We start from the raw sequence: 16,703 nt of genomic DNA, 5'->3' as shown, positions 1-16,703 counted from the left end.
TGCGAAGAGACAGAGAAGGAAAGGGTAAAAAAGTTAACGGAAAAATTTGAAAGGCGCTTTAATAAAGGAGGCAGGGCATAGTGGAAAAACAGCGTGCAACATCCACACTCAACGGGAATATTATGTATGTTATCTTAACAGAAAAGATTTGTTTCAAATATTTAAGGTTTTTGTTTCCTTAGTCGGTTCAGGGAAAGAAACAAGAAACTTCCTCTTCCTCTCTTTATATACACACAATAAGTCCTTTCTCTTCCCCGCATAGCAAACTATTCACTCCCCTTCCTTATCGATTGGTTTTCATCAAGTCTCATTTTCAAAAACATTCATCAACATGAGCTATTATCACCAGCAACAGCCTCCAGTTGGGGTTCCTCCCCCACAAGGTATTCATCTATCTATTTCTATGCTTCTTCCTCAAACCATGTTTTCTTCTTTCTCTTCAAATTCACTGGGTATTCTTCAATTGTTTTTTTGTTCTGATTTGTCAATACTTTTTAACTCAACAGGATATCCAGGAAAGGACCCTTATCCCCCACCAGGCTACCCAGCTCAAGGTTACCCTCCTGCAGGCTACCCTCCACCAGGATACCCTCCACAAGGCTATCCTCCTCAGTACCAACAACCTCCTCCTAGGCAAGAAACCGGTTTTCTTGAAGGATGGTATGTCTCTCTTTCTTTTTCAACCTGTTATGTGTTATGTGTGTTGGCGCTATTTCCTTTCTCTTTTGCTTTACCAAGATCATTGTTGAGAAAAACACAAATTTCACAGTGGGCTGGAGATCATCTAGGGAATGAATTAGGTTTTTAGATTTTTAGCCTATAGGTTGGACTGAAATTAATTTAAACTTGTGTGATGGGTTTGTATTTGTTTGATGAATCTGGATATAGGAGTCAAAGGTTCTAATAAATCGTGATTTTTTTTTTGTTTGTTTCGATCTTTTGTTAACCTTTGTTCTATCTAGTATTGATACCCGTGAATTGGAAAAAATTGACACAAGCTGACATTGTCTTCTGTTGCAGTTTGGCCGCACTCTGTTGTTGCTGTTTACTTGATGCTTGCTTTTAGGTCCTGAAGAGACATGATTGGTTGCTGATGCGGTGTCATCGTGGAAGGCATATTCTGAGTTCTCATTTATATATGTTCTTTTAATTTAGCATTAGATTGGTGTCCATGATTACTGTATTAATGATTACTGTATTCATACGTGTTAATTAATGAATTCATTTTTAGCATAGTTATCATTATCTTTCTTTGATGCATTTTTTTTTATCTAAGTATGAATTAAACAACCTTGTATATTATAACAGATAAGATTTGTTTTTACTTTTTCACCAAATCTCATTATATTTCAATTTCATTTATCATTTTAGTTCTATTAAAAAACTTAAAAAATCTCACTAATATATCAAAGTATGTTTCATTGATATAAACTGCACAATAACCCACAAAATTAACCAGTTATTGATTTATGAACTTTAAAAGGGAAATTGTGAAGCATATATAAGCTAATCAACTTACCATGAACACCTTTATAGTACACAGATACATCAATATTTTCAATGTCACCATCCTCAAGCTTGATTTATGAACTTTAAAAGGAAATGCGAATATCTTTTACTTTTATTTAAAATTTTCCATAAATTAATAATAATAATAATTTTAAAATAAAAATTATTAAAAAAAAGAGTTAATAATAATTATTATTATAAGCATAATAATAATTATAATTAATTATATTTTATTTAAATTTTATCTTTAACGCTGTGTTCTTTTTAATGGATTTGAGGGAGATGATTTGAGTGAATTTGAGAGTAATTCTTTTGTTGTTTTTTTGAGTAGATTTATGGGTAATTGAGAGTGGATTTGAGGGTAAAGTTTGTGAGAATTAGTGTAGGATTTGATTGATGTGATAGAATTAAAAAATTTGTTTAATTGATAGAAATGAAAAATTACCAAAATGCCCCTAATTATTTTAGTAATATAAAATGTTATTTTTTAATGTTATATTGAAATGTATAAATGTTAATAAAGAAAGGAAATTAATTAATAATAATTAAAATTAATTTTTAAAATATTATAAAAATTATAATATAGTAAAATAAATATTTTTTAAAATGTAATATATTTTGTTGATTGTATTATGTGCTGAATTTATCAACAACTCTAACAACAAGACAATTTGCTTCTTGGATTCTTTCAATCATGGTTCACGGACGGGAAAATTATTTTGGTTTCCTCCAATCAGTGTTACCGACACTGATATTCTTCATCTCTATAAACAATCACAGAGGTTCTAATGGGGTGCATCGGTTCTTCACCTCTAATGATCACTAACCGCCCCCAACAGCACCAAAAATTCATCTCAGACTTCACTATACCTTGAATCAATAGACAACCCATCCTCCTGCATTCAACCCAACAACATCAACCAATTACTCTCCGGCCAACACACTCCACAACCGTAACCACACCGGCATCCACAAATCACCATCATCTCCGATTATCTCCAACCAACCTCTTACCCCCTTTTGAATTCCTCCATTCACGCAACAACCAAATTCCTCCATTCAACACTATCACAAACCTAACCCATCGCTGCCATGCAAAGAACTGGATACAAAACGGCTGCCTGGAACCGGATACGCGATGGTGTATCCAGATACTCTTCCTAAGCAAATTCTTCAAAAACCTGGATCCGGATACAGGAAGAGTGTATCCGAATACCTGCCCAAAATCTTCGAAATACCTCCATCCGGATACGCTTTCTCTGGATTGGAATACACTGCAAAATCACATGGGCAATGGAAAAGAACAGTGTTCTCGTGAAACAACAGTGAATGTGTTTTGTGTTTTTTTATTTCATGTTCAGATGCCTATTAAAATGGATTTTGCTTTTCAGAATGATACAAGGTATACGAGTCTTTTCGTTGTAAATCAGCACAAATCTTCTCATTTTTGCGAGATGGTGTAAACAGTGCAATCCACTCAAAATCAACGCAAATCCTCACTTTTCCATCGTCTCAAATCAGTACAAGCGAACACAACTTTCAAAACTTTCTTCGCTCGTAAATTCGCTTGAACAGTACAATCTGTTCAAGCGAACAAAGGCTAAATCTTTTCAAACATGGGCAAGCATTGTAGTTGCCACGACACATTGGACAATTGGACAACTTTAAATTGCGTGTTAGTTCTAATGTAATCTTAACTTCCGTAAAAAGAAATTTACAAAAGAAAGAAAAGACTGTCGTGAAAATGTTTCAACAAAATATAAAAACTCAACATATGTTGAAGTTAGAAATATTCAATATATGGTATGTAAAGGCTATATGAAGTTCAGACATGGATATGGAGATACGGGGAAATTGAAAAAAAAAAATATATAGAATACTAATGACTTATTGTCACCAACATTAAATTGGACCAAATGATTTTTGACGGTAGTATATAAACTGGAATTCTCACCTCTTAGTTTGCATTGACGGTAGTATATAAATTGGACCAAATGACTTATTTCAAAAAGCTTTTAGTTTCCATTCTCTTCTCTTTTTCTCTACAAATTCTCACCTCTTTTTATTTTTGTACAAAACCAAATTGGAAATATTCCTTGAGTCAAAAGAAGCATCTCATGTGTTTGGCCAAAAGTAGTAAAAATTTAATGCATCATTTTCTCTCCTTTCTACACACCATTTTCGTTTTCTCCACCAACACAAACAAATGGAAACAGTAAAATGGAAAATGAGTAACTCATTGTTAAGTTTACTTACTTAGGTATCCAATATTGTCATGTCCAACATTTTCAAGCTGCTGCAGTTTTAATAGGATAATGATATTTAGACAACATTTTTTTGACAACATTTGAACATTGATTACGTGTTAATCTCTGATTGGTCAAAAGTTACTCCACAATAATGTTTATGATTATTATTATTGATTTTGGAGTAATTTTTGACCAATCACATATTGACACGTAATCAATGTTCAAATATTGTCAAAAAAATGTTGTCTAAATATCATTATCCGTTTTAATAATCTACAAACCTCAATTCCATAAAATTCTCTCTATATTCAGGATGCTGAGGAATATGCAGAATGTGAGGCTGTAGTCAAAAGTTTTCCCCATTTATAGAGGCTATGAAGAAAAGGGGTATTGAAGACATGGACCTTGTAATGGTCGATCCCTGGTAATTTTAGTTGGATATTCATTGTCGATGGATCTCTTGTCTGGAGCACACCCGAGCTTTCCTAAGGTCAAGGACTTTAGTTTGCACTGATCAAATTGTGATTCTGAGTTAGTAAGTTCATCTTCTTTCTAAGAACTCCATTTTTGGACACATGCAAACCAAATTTCTGGTCGCATTTTGCTATTAAATGAGCAGCTGTTTTGTTATAAGGTAAGGAAAACTTGTATAATTTAATTATGATTCTCTGTTTTGAGTTATTGTATGTTTGTGTGATGTTTTGTTTGACGATTTGATGTATATGTGATATGAGTGTTATTGCATGATTGAATGTAAGTGTAGAGGATTGACAAATGGTGTAAAGATGGAAGGTATAGGACGTGATCATAATTCTACAGAATTATTACTTGTAGCTGAGAGGTCATTCGTGACCGTTCGGTCTGTTGTGTGTGTTCAGTCTTAACTAAATTCTTCTTTAGTAGAATTTCAGTTAATGACCGATCGATCTTGTATTATATATAATGGAGTATAGTATTTGACCTAAATATAGTTTTATTCTTCTTATACACTTATATAAAACTGTGAAAATAACAATAATATATACAATGTTACTTAATAACAAAGGGTGCAATTATAATTATTCTATATATTGTACAATATCAATATATAAATAATTTATCCATAAAAAGGTATTATGTGTAAAATATTAATATAAAATTATTAAATAAAATATTATAAAATTAATAAAGCAAAACAAATAGGCAGAAACATACTATTAATACAATTGTCTAAATAATATATATATATATATATATATATATATATATATATATATTATCCATGCTTTTAATTCTGTATAATAACTTTTTTGTGTACTAATTTTATTGAATGTCTTGTGTTTTGTTTGATTATCTCAATTGATCACTTTATTACGTGAACAAATAAGGAATTAGGTAATGATATTTACCGTGTAATAATTCTTCAGGCTTCTTGTGGTTATTTTATACAAAAGTCTATTTCCTTTTTAAAACTTCATTATATGTAATATACACTAAGATATTTAAAAAAAAAAGTTATTATACATAATTAAAAACATGAATTATATATATCTATATATATATTAAGAAGTTGATATTAAACTTAATTATCTAAATACATATCTTTGTCATCAGAATACATTGGAGTGTGTACCTATAGTGGTTTTTAAGCTTTACAAAAGTCATAGCCTCAAGAGATTATCACCTAACTACACACAAAGTTAACCTCATTCATGCTTGGGACTAAACAAGTACAGTGACTAGAACTTCTTGCGACTCTCATGACATAACTTATTATACTCTATTTGAGTGTAAATAGTTATTACAGTTCATGTCAATGCATACAATAAGGTTATGACTACAAAGAAACTTCTCCTTGAAGTTCCTTCAACATCATCATCATACATGTACACACCCATATTGTCACCTTAATTATCAACATCATAAACATTAGTTTCATCATAGATCTATCTCAAGTAATCAAAGAAGAAAAAATGGTTAACATACAAATTGGCGTTCAATGCCATTCTTTTTGCAAAAAGTGGCATTTGATGGTACCTTGTCACCATTAAGAATTAAACCATTTGCAAAACTAGTGCTCAGCGGCACACGACTTGATACTTAACACTTTGAAGCTAAAATGTTATCAAACCTGCAATGCAAGTTGGCGCTCGACGCAAAATCTGATATTGCTCAGCATTGTATCATATGACAACACAAGCATTTTTGTGATTCTAAGAGAACTTGGACTTGTTCTATTACTCAAATTAGTACTTCTCTCTTAGTGCATTGGTTCAAACAATTTTAAAACATTTGAACTCATACCAATTTGCTCAATTCCTTAGATTCTAACTTCCCTCAATCAATCACAAAACCAACCAAAATTTCCCAAGTAAGAATCATTAATTCAATTTAAATCAATCATACACACCAATCATATTCATCATAATAACTTAATATGATTCTCGAAAGAAACATGTCACAAATAAAATCAATAGAAATAAACAAACGACTAAACCCAAATATATACAAACAAAAATAAAATAGAGACGGTTAATGAAATATAAGAAAGCAAATATAAATTTTCCTTTTACATCTAATTAAAATTTTATCCTAAAAATACTAAATTATTGACATATTTTTTTTATGAAATATTTAAATGGTACATCCTTTAGTAGGGTCCATAGTGGTAGATCACATCTCCAAATTTGTCCTCAGACATCCCAAACGAAATCCTATAAATCAAAATCATACTTTAACTACGAGACCACTCAAAAGCTTAATTTAAAGAGGAATCCTTAAATCAAAAACCGACATCCACCCAGTCACAAACAATTATAAAGTCTTACACAACAAAACATTATCCACTCACACAAAAAACAACATTTTATTGAATTGTTCAAAAATTACTGCACCAAAATGGAAAACAAATAAAAACCAACATAATGCAACAAAAACTCTAAACCCCACAACAAAAAACCAACCACTTATTAAGAATACAAACTTGACCTAAGCGATGATCAATCCTTCAAATTTCAATGAAAAATTAACTAAATGTAACACACCACGATAATCTTGCATACAATTTTCACAAACCTTCTAAATTCCACATATAAACCTTTTTTTTTAGAAAACCTGAATAATCAAATTAATTTCACGTCAGACTCTCCAAAACTCGCCATATATATGACAAAAACAAACTAATCATTCAAGTATACATTTTGTCATAACAATTTAAACACCGTCATAAAAAAAATTAAAATGAATATAAATTACAAAATTTGGAAGTATATTAAACATTAAAAGAAAATAAATCTTATTCAACAAAATCAATGAAAATAATTTAAGTGTAAATTTTATTATAAATCTTATATAACTTTTTATTCTTTTATTTTATTATTAAATTTTGATGTGATGGTAAATAATTAATAGACTTCTAGTTACCTTTATTTGAAAGTAGATTTCAGTTATAATGAAACAACTAAATATTTTTTTCAACCTGCCGCATTAATAGTTGTATGAAAATTGTCGATCCAATAAAATAAAGAGCCGTCACTATGATGATGCTACAAATCTGTGTTGAGTATCCATCCAACACAGTTAGTAGCTGATGAGACAGAGCCTTCGGACTTCTCTTCAGTTGTGTCGCAATTCAAGAGTCCATGGCGGCTTTGTCTTCCACCTATCCTACATCCCTTCCAAACCCTCCCAAATTTTCATCCCACAAATTCAATTTCCACCCACAACAGCTACTCAAATTACGCCCTCGCTCCCCAAAATCGAAGCCAAACAAGCCCTTATTTTTTACTAGAGTCCCAACCTCAACATGCGAGCGCTGCAATGTGTTCAGCGAGGAACTGATCGGAAGCGTAACGGAGGAGGAGGGTTACAGCAGCTCCATGGACGATAAGCAATTCGTGCGTTGGTTTCGTGAGACGTGGCCGTACTTGAGGGTCCACCGTGGTGCGACCTTCGTTGTCATCGTTTCCGGCGAAATTGTCGCTAGTCCTTACTTGGATCCAATTCTCAAGGCACCTCCAAATATTTCATTTCTTTTTATTTTACTGGCTCATTCAGACACATATAAATGTATCAAATTGTTTTTTGGAATGTATCCTCGCAGGTATTATATGAGAGAGAAATATTGCATAGTCTGGGATCAAAATGTGTTTATGATCTTAACCAGTTTGTGTGACTCATACTTCAATGTTTCTATGCATGAAAAAGAATTAATAAAGGGTGGTGTGATGGAGAGATTAGTTGAGACTATGATGGTCCTGGATCGTGTGATAATTTCTTAGGCAAATAATCCTGGGTAGGATGATGAAAATTTCCTTTCAAGAACTTAATTATATATAAAATTGTTGAATTAATTAATTTTCTTAAGAAGGAAATATTTTCTAGATTAATCTCATACTTAGCTCCGTAATGTGCGTGCAGGATATAGCCTTTCTTCATCACCTGGGAATCCGGTTTGTTCTTGTTCCGGGGACCCATATGCAAATTGACAATCTTTTGCGTGAGAGAGGTGAGTCCTACTTGCGTCACAGGGAAATGAAGCCATGATATGAATATGAATGGGTGCTAGTGACCAGTTTTCTTAATGTAGTGAAAGTGACTATTTTTTATGATCTTATGTTGATTGATACATGGCAACCCCACAAGAGACAAATGAAATTTCAGCTGGTGTGAATTAGCATTGATTAGTGATGTTGCTATTTTGTAGGGAGAGAACCTAAGTATGTTGGTCCATATAGGGTAACTGATGATGAGTCTCTAGCAGCTGCAATGGAAGCAGCTGGGAGAATAAGATTGATGATTGAAGCGAAGCTTTCTCCTGGACCCTCCATTTGCAATATTCGTCGACATGGTGACAGTAGCCGTTTGCATGAAGTTGGTGTCAGTGTTGCAAGTGGAAACTTTCTTGCAGCCAAGGTTTGAATTCTGTGATTCGATTTTCTTCATATTATTTGGAGAACATGGTTTCTTTCAATTCCTTTGTCTGTTATTGCGGTATCAATGAGATTCCAGTGTTATCCCCGCCCGCCCCCCTACCCCTCTTTTTTTTTTTTTGCTCAATTCCTAATCTTCTAATTTCATTCGAGTTTTCAAAAAGACCCCTAGTTTGTTTGTGTTTCCAATTTAGTCCTTTGGTTTTTTAAAAACATCAAATTGGGTCATTTTTCCAATTTGGCAGCTTGGCGGTTTCCTGCTTGACCATGAATGGTGGTCTAAGAAGAATAAACCTAAGATCTTGGTGGATGGAGAAGAAAATTAGCATATGGTTGGTTGAAAATTAAAGGGTCAGCGAGCAACCAAAACAACCAAATGGGATGTCTTTAAAAAACTAAAGGAATAAATTTGATGTTTTTAAAAAACTAAAGGACTAAATTTGATGTTTTTAAAAAAATAAATGACTAAATTAGAAAAACCAACAACTGGGGTCTTTTTGAAAATTCGAATGAAATTATAGGACCAAATTAGGAATTAGGCCTTTGTTTTTCTGTTTTCTGCTTCTCTCACTGTTTTAGAGCAAGTCCTTTTAAACATTTTGTTTGGCAGAGAAGAGGGGTTGTCAAAGGAGTTGATTTTGGGTCAACTGGGGAGGTTAAAAAAGTAGACGTTTCTCGCATGCGTGAGAGGCTTGATGGCAACTGCATTGTTATTTTAAGCAACTTGGGTTACTCCAGCTCTGGAGAAGTATTAGATTGCAAGTATGCTTTAGAAACTCTGATAATTCCTTTTTACAACCTGGTCATTCTTGATTGCTTCTTGACATGTATATTCTGTTATACAATGTTTGTAATTTTGTATTTTTAATCTGCTATATTTTTCCCTCATGCTTCTATTATTATTTGACTATTGTAGAAAGCCTCAATATTTTATGTTGTTCATATTTTCAATTGAGAGGTTAGCTATGGACCATTCGGGAGGTTGTTGCCTTGTGACTAGGTCAAAGGTTCTAGTTATTGTTCAGCCTCTGCTCTCAAGTGAGTACGGCTTTCTAGATTTTACCATCCCCAAAAAACCGTCATTGAAGAAGCTTACTATCTATCATCAATTATGTTTCTTATATCAATACCTTGGAGAATATTGATATTTTTTTTTCAAGGCTAGCTTTTAAAGGTTGGAGTTAGACATAGATGGGAAGAAACAGCTTCATGGAGAATGTGTTAAAATAAAATAATAGAAATTTAGTTTTTTGGTAAAACAATAAAAAATACATGTACAAAGTTTGAGTTATTCAGTTCGCAAAATAGTTTATTATAGAACGTGACACCTTGTGGAATCTGAAAAATACTGAGGGAACAATAAAGGTTTTGCTAACTGTTTTGTTTGTGAATCAGATTTACAGTTGTATCAATGTGTTCGATTTATTTTTCTTTTGAATGTTGCTATATAGTGCTTGGACGTGATCCAGCAGATAAAAGGAAATGCTTGAATACTGGACACTGATGATTTGTTTTCCACAGTACCTATGAAGTTGCAACAGCTTGTGCGTTGGCAATAGGAGCAGACAAGCTTATATGCATTATGGATGGTCCGATCCTGGATGAAAGTGGACACCTTATTCGCTTCTTGACTCTTCAAGAGGCAGACATGCTAATCCGTAAACGGGTTGAACAAAGTGAAACAGCTGCTAACTATGTCAAAGCTGTTGCGGAAGAAAGTTTCAACACACTTAATAAATTTAATGGGGATCCGCGTAATGGAAATCCATTTTCAGGATGTCATATTGCAACCTTCCATAATGGTGTTGGTTTTGACAACGGGAATGGCCTTTGGTCTGGGGAGCAGGGTTTTGCTATAGGAGGTCAGGAGTCCCTAAGTCGGACTAATGGTTACCTGTCAGAGCTAGCGGCAGCAGCTTTCGTTTGCAGAGTAAGTTGATGATTCAACTTTTCCTTCATGCCATTGTTTACTTAGGTCTACATTGTGCTTTAGTATCTTCAGTCACTGAAAGTCTGAAGTTTTTATTTTCATTGCATCTTGTTCTGTTCAATTATGGCAGACAGGTTTGTTTCATTATTTTTTACGAACCAAATAGTTTTTAAAATATGGAAACCTCAATTTAACTATTTTTTTTAGAAATTACCTGTTTTTTCCAGTTATTTTTCCTATCACTTTATTATCCTACTGAAATTCCTTGAGAAGTTGCTTTTTCAAATAAGATGGCGGTGCTTGAAATCCCAGTTAATATGTTGCTAAATATAACTTCTGTCTGTCAGGGCGGTGTTCAAAGAGTTCATTTGTTGGATGGCACTATTAGTGGAGTTCTATTGTTGGAATTGTTCAAGAGAGATGGGATGGGGACAATGGTGGCTAGGTAGGCAAATTTTTGTTTATCTCTGGATTATTTTTTTCTTATTATTATGATATTTTCTCTATTACTTGATAAGTAATTGGTGATAGTAACAGTACTATGGTAGGTTGTATCCTTCATTCGTTGAACTAAACTGTTACATTTCTTCATTATTTTCAGTTATTGATGTTAATAAATCATAATTTTAGTTTGCATTCCTGTGGATTTTCTGCTAGAGTCACCACATCACATTGGTTATACCAGTGAGAAGCAAAATTTTTGTAGTTGTCTATGATCATTCTCCTGTTTTACCTTTTAAGGATTGATGAATTAGTCGAAATATATTAGTTATAAAGAGAGTAAACTGGTTATATTCAATTCAACCATTCCATGCCCATATACTGCACCCCTGAAAGAAATTTTTGCCTGCTTTTATTTTCAAACCCCAAAAATTAATTAATGCCAAAATGATGTTCATGGGATAACCATTTTTGCTATTGCCTACTAGCATAAACTATGTGGCAGATTTCCGAAGGTGTTATGGATGATTGAGGTCTTTCTTCTTCTTTTATCTAGTTATGTTTTCTTAAAGCTTTTTAATCTTTATTTGTTTGCCTTCAATTAATTTTTGCAGTGACCTTTATTTAGTTATGTTTTCTTAAAGCTTTTTAATCTTCATTTGCTTGCCTTCAATTAATTTTGCAGTGACCTTTATGAAGGCACCCGGATGGCTCAAGTAACAGATATTTCTGGAATTAAACAACTTATCCAGCCTTTACAGGAGTCTGGCATATTAGTTATGCGGACTGATGAAGAGGTTTGCTCACTTTGCTTGATATCTTCTTCATAGCTATTGTAGAGGCCACATTATAATCGTCAATGGGGCTTTCCTTAAGTAGTCCCCTACATTTTGACCATTGTCTGTTTATAGCTGCTTCAATCGTTAGGGTCCTTCATTGTTGTCGAAAGAGAAGGTCAAATAATTGCTTGCGCTGCACTTTTTCCTTTCTTTGAAGAGAAGTGTGGAGAGGTTGCTGCAATTGCAGTATCCCCTGATTGTAGAGGCCAAGGACAGGGAGACAAATTACTCGGTATGATATGCTATTATTGCCTCTGTGGATTGACATTGTTGTTCTTAATTGATAGAGAACCAGTCAAGTGATTCACTATTTTTGTAATATATTGAAATTCTATGGTGATTTGTTGTTTATTCTGGCTTGTATCTGGTTTTTTCATGGATTAGCATTAATAAAAAAGGTTTGGAACTTTGAATTATGACTACTGTTCCCTTTTGCTTCTCTTATGAATTGGTACCTTTAGGATCGTCAAGTTTTTACCTTCCTTTTCAATCTTCCATTCATTTACTGTGGTTCTACAGAAGTTCCCAACTTAGTATAAATTATTAGTGATTTAAGGACTCTTTCAAAGTTTTCAATGCCTTTTATTTTCTGATACATAGAAAGGATCGTGTTGTTTCACTACACTAGGAGGACTGATTTTGTACTTCTGGTGTACACTACTTTTGCTCTCATATTTCAGCACCGCAGTTTAAAACCCAGAGTCCCAGCCTGACCACTCGACCAAGTTAAATGTAAACTGGTCTGATTAAACCTTTTAAACTGATATTCTAAAAATGTCACTAGACCGAATGAGCCTATACTGAACTGTCAAGACCATGCAACATGGTTTAACAGGTTCAATCAGTCCTAGGTTAATATTATTGTGATGAAACCAAAAGACAGGAAATGAAGATTCATACTTCGACCTGTGGTTGGTTACGGTACCTGGAACTGTCTTTCTTATACCAAGCTACTGATACGTGAATTGGTACCGAACTGTCCATACTGTTAAATCTTGAACAGGTTCAACCTGTCCAAGTCTATATTATATATTATTGTGATGATAGCCTGAAACTTTTGGAGAGGGCATAGGATGACTTCAAACCAACATTCTTTAAGTACCTCTCGAACTACTATGCCAAGTTTGGCTTTTATTTTTGATGCACATGTAATATTTTATGTTGTTTTCTAAGTTAAACTGTTAAAATAAAATGAATATGGAAATATACTTACCGTTGAATCAATCAATTAATCAATTTAAAGTATTATAAATTTAGATGAAGTTGTTAATACTTTCATACAGTTCATGGTTAATTTGAGTAACATAACTCACTTTTTTTTTATATATATTTATGTACTAATGTGCATTATATTTGTCTAACATGTTGCTACTTACATACGTTTATAAGCGTACACATATTAAACCATGGTTTAACCTTAAATTTCTCACTTTGCCATTTCAATCGCTAATTTAATATTGAAAACATTATGTTTTGGGAAGTTCATTTGTTAGAATAACAAACGTCAACTCATTCATCTTGATATTCCTTACTACGGGTATTCGATCTAAAAGCATAAAACCACACTCCTCTTCCTTTTTTTTATTCTTTTCCTATTTTGTCTTTGAAAAGTAGTGAATCCTACTAGGCTTGTAGGTTCTTGTATATGTTCAGTGGCTGACTAGTTCCTTATGCAATTCTCCATGGATCAGAAATTGTTTGCAAATATCAGACCATAACGTATAATTTCAAGGGGAAAATTGTTTCCGATTTCATTCAGAAACTACTTTTAGGGTGTAGTGTGAGGTCTATGCAGTGCATGGTAAACCATATTTTTGAGCAGCCGTTTAATTATAATCTTTGGGTGCTTTCGTTCATAATAGTATTTATCTCATGTTTTGACTGTATAGTTTAATGTTATGATCAAATGTAACAGATTATATAGAGAAGAAGGCATCATATCTTGGATTTGAAATGCTTTTCTTGCTTACAACTCGTACAGCAGATTGGTACGTACCTTGGACATCAAACACATATCAATATATTTATCTAGAATCAACGTAATTTTCTTCTTTCAGTGTATTGTTACTTACTGCATGCTCTATCTTTTCTTGGATGCTGCATATGGTTTGTTAACTCCATAAATGCTTTTCTAAAGTCAATGGATTCATAATGTGTTAACAGGTTTGTGAGACGTGGATTTTCAGAATGTTCAATTGATTTTATTCCTGAGAAGAAAAGGAAAAAGATTAATCTATCCCGCAAGTCCAAGTATTACAGGAAGAAGCTTCTACCTAATAAGAGTGGAATTACTTTTGGTAGCAAATTTTCTTCCCATTAGCATATCCTTTTTTCACTGGGGAAAGGTTAGTTAGATAAAGCGTTTGGCATTTTCTTAGAGTGTAGGTAATAATCTCATAATTATATGTTTTCTGGAAAATCAATAGCTATTACAAGTTTTCTACCTTTCAGTTTTCTGTTATTTATTATTATTTAATTTCCAAATTTAGAGTTCTTTCTCTCGCAAATCAGTTATTGAATAATATTGATTTGCTATGTGATGCTAGATATGTCCTTATATATATATATATATATATAATAGATTAGGTAAACAATAATTATTACTTATTACGCGTATTTATAATGTGGAATGGTATATTTACTAAGATCTTGCATTCTAAGTCATTTTCAAAGCAACAACCATTTTTATCTTATTAAGCTTTTTTTAAAAGTTTATTTTCTTCTCCTACAACTTCCTTCATTTTCTTTCATCTCGTTTGAAACTTCGCTCATTTTCGTTCAAGTACACATATTTTATTCGATTTTTGTTGGTTACATTTTTTGTTCATCTTCGTTTTAAATTTTATATTCATTTTATTATATTTGCATGTATTAAATTTTGAAATTCGTTTAAAAATATTCACTGAATTTCAAAAGTCGTAGGATGAATTAGTTAAGTAATAATTGACTTTGAAATCTGATTTAGAGAGCATCGTATTTCGAAATCCGGTTTAGAAAAGTATCATATTTCAAATTCTGATTAATAAACTTAAAGAATTTAGAAAGCCACCAGATTTCAATATTTGATTTAGGAAGTTCTTGGATTTCTAAATTCGATTTAGTTAGCTTACCGAATTTCGAAATTCGATTAATAGAAGTATCTCATGTTCTTGTCATTTCCAGAACAAACAAATTCAACCAAAGATTAAAACTAATACATATAAAAAATAACTAAATTTAAAGTGAATAAATAAATAAGATGAGAACACATAAAATAGATTATATTTCTTAAACCATAAACCATAACTAAGAATACACAAAATCAATAAAATTAAAAAAATATATAACAATTAAAAATAAATTAAAACAAAATTAAAAGAAAGTTAGAATAACAATTAATAAAATTAAAATTATATATATATATATAAAAGTGTGTGTATTCGTATCATTCATCCCCACCTTTTGTAGATTCAGTCTCTATCTTCTATGTGATTTCCAGATCCGATGGTGCCTGTGGAACTGTTGTGGCGGGGAATGTCCCTAGTTGTGATGCTTGCTACTATGGTTCCTTTCGCTCGTCAATCGTCGCACACGTGGTTGAGACTACTTTGCACCTTGTTCGCTTCCTTATTGGTTGACAAACATTCCTCCTACTTGAAATTGAAGGAATGTTTACAAGGTTAGACTTACGCCATTCAAATGGGAAGTGTAAAGTAAAGTAAAAAAGGGGTGGGCTAGTTTAGACAACATGCAAGCGAGGAGATTCACCAAACTGGTGTGGCAATATAAGTAGAATAGACTAGAGGACAAAGTTATATATATATATATATATATATATATATATATATATATATATATATATATATATATATATATATATATATATATATATATATATATTGTTTTAGTTGCGAGGTAAAGTCACTCCAAACACCTTTACTCTATCGTCCGGAGGTATACCTGTCAAAAGTTATTTGATGCTTAAGTCAGTTGACTGTTCGTACGAAAGTTCAATGAAACAGTAATAAATGCGAATCACCTACTCTTACCTTTGATCTATATTTATAGTTTTCGTCATGAGTTTGAGATTAGTGAAATCTTAATCACGGCCCAATCCTAATCCAATGTTCCTAATAATTTCTTACCTTAATCTAATCCTTGTAGAAATACCTAATTATGAATTTTGGCCGACCGTTCACCCTCGACCGCTCGACCAGGTTGATCCTTAAGTAGTTATATTGTTGTCCAGCCCATCTGATACATATATAAATCCTAAACTCTAAAGAAAAACACAAAATCCATAACTTAATCAGATTTAGATATTTGATATTTAACCCTGAACTCCAAAATTCGTAATTCTAAATTTTCAATTCATTTCCCACTTTAATTACGAATTTCGACATGTATGTCAACAAAACACACACATATTTAGCAAATATATAAATTTCATAAATGTAAATGTGTGTATCTTGCTTCTTCTTGTTCGTGGCAAGAACATGAAGTGTATATGGGAGGGGTATGTAAGGAGTATGAGAGAGATCGAAGTGTGCTGCGATGGAGGAAGGGGTGAGGGAATGAAGACTTGCAATGCTAGGTTAGGAATGAAGGAAGGGTGAGAAGAAGTGGGTGGGTGGAAGAAAAAAAAATTACTTTTTACCTTGATCAAAAAGTCCAGGGTTATTTAAGGAATTTCAAGAAATTTAGGAGTGTGGGGAGAAAAATTAAAAATGCATAAAGAAAGGCCCTTTAACAAAATAAATGAGAAAAAAAGGTGTGAGCTGGAAGGAGAGTTTAAGCTCCCAATCCATTGGGCGTTAATGCCTCCACCTCTCCAAACCCAACCTCC

At 32.7% G+C, this 16,703-nt stretch overlaps 2 protein-coding genes across 4 annotated transcripts; both read left to right on the top strand.

Annotated features, from left to right (window-relative positions):
- The first annotated feature begins 185 nt into the window (after positions 1 to 185).
- Positions 186 to 1,239, top strand: LOC106767574 (cysteine-rich and transmembrane domain-containing protein WIH1). The gene is made up of 3 exons (XM_014652496.2): positions 186 to 383; positions 507 to 660; positions 1,021 to 1,239. The coding sequence occupies exons 1-3, from the start codon at positions 332 to 334 to the stop codon at positions 1,064 to 1,066; spliced, it is 252 nt and encodes an 83-aa protein (XP_014507982.1). The 5' UTR covers positions 186 to 331; the 3' UTR covers positions 1,067 to 1,239.
- A 6,015-nt stretch (positions 1,240 to 7,254) lies between these two features.
- LOC106769203 (probable amino-acid acetyltransferase NAGS2, chloroplastic) lies at positions 7,255 to 14,333 on the top strand. Of its 3 annotated transcripts, XM_014654717.2 has the most exons (10): positions 7,255 to 7,747; positions 8,157 to 8,244; positions 8,443 to 8,651; positions 9,279 to 9,430; positions 10,190 to 10,598; positions 10,946 to 11,043; positions 11,725 to 11,836; positions 11,951 to 12,110; positions 13,794 to 13,866; positions 14,042 to 14,333. In XM_014654717.2, exons 1-10 carry the CDS (start codon positions 7,379 to 7,381, stop codon positions 14,196 to 14,198), a joined length of 1,827 nt encoding a protein of 608 aa, XP_014510203.1. In that variant the 5' UTR covers positions 7,255 to 7,378; the 3' UTR covers positions 14,199 to 14,333. The 3 variants fall into 3 exon arrangements, 2 of the variants coding, with proteins under 2 accessions (XP_014510203.1, XP_022639088.1); XR_002668559.1 differs by lacking the exon at positions 14,042 to 14,333 and having other exon boundaries at positions 11,967 to 12,110; XM_022783367.1 differs by lacking the exons at positions 13,794 to 13,866; positions 14,042 to 14,333 and having other exon boundaries at positions 11,967 to 12,117.
- The last annotated feature ends 2,370 nt before the right edge of the window (positions 14,334 to 16,703 follow it).

This window comes from Vigna radiata, chromosome 7 (assembly GCF_000741045.1).
Source record: "Vigna radiata var. radiata cultivar VC1973A chromosome 7, Vradiata_ver6, whole genome shotgun sequence".
NCBI lineage: Eukaryota > Viridiplantae > Streptophyta > Magnoliopsida > Fabales > Fabaceae > Vigna > Vigna radiata.
The sequence above is the reverse complement of the archived record's forward strand: the minus strand, read 5'-3'. Positions and strand labels throughout refer to the sequence as shown.

Excerpts from the sequence above, each read along its gene's own strand:
- LOC106767574 (XM_014652496.2), top strand. The coding sequence starts at position 332 with ATGAGCTATTATCACCAGCAACAGCCTCCAGTTGGGGTTCCTCCCCCA. Across the intron at positions 384-506 it reads TGGGGTTCCTCCCCCACAAG|GATATCCAGGAAAGGACCCT; the intron begins GTATTCATCTAT and ends TTAACTCAACAG. Across the intron at positions 661-1,020 it reads ACCGGTTTTCTTGAAGGATG|TTTGGCCGCACTCTGTTGTT; the intron begins GTATGTCTCTCT and ends CTTCTGTTGCAG.
- LOC106769203 (XM_014654717.2), top strand. The coding sequence starts at position 7,379 with ATGGCGGCTTTGTCTTCCACCTATCCTACATCCCTTCCAAACCCTCCC. Across the intron at positions 10,599-10,945 it reads CAGCAGCTTTCGTTTGCAGA|GGCGGTGTTCAAAGAGTTCA; the intron begins GTAAGTTGATGA and ends TCTGTCTGTCAG. Across the intron at positions 11,837-11,950 it reads TTATGCGGACTGATGAAGAG|CTGCTTCAATCGTTAGGGTC; the intron begins GTTTGCTCACTT and ends GTCTGTTTATAG.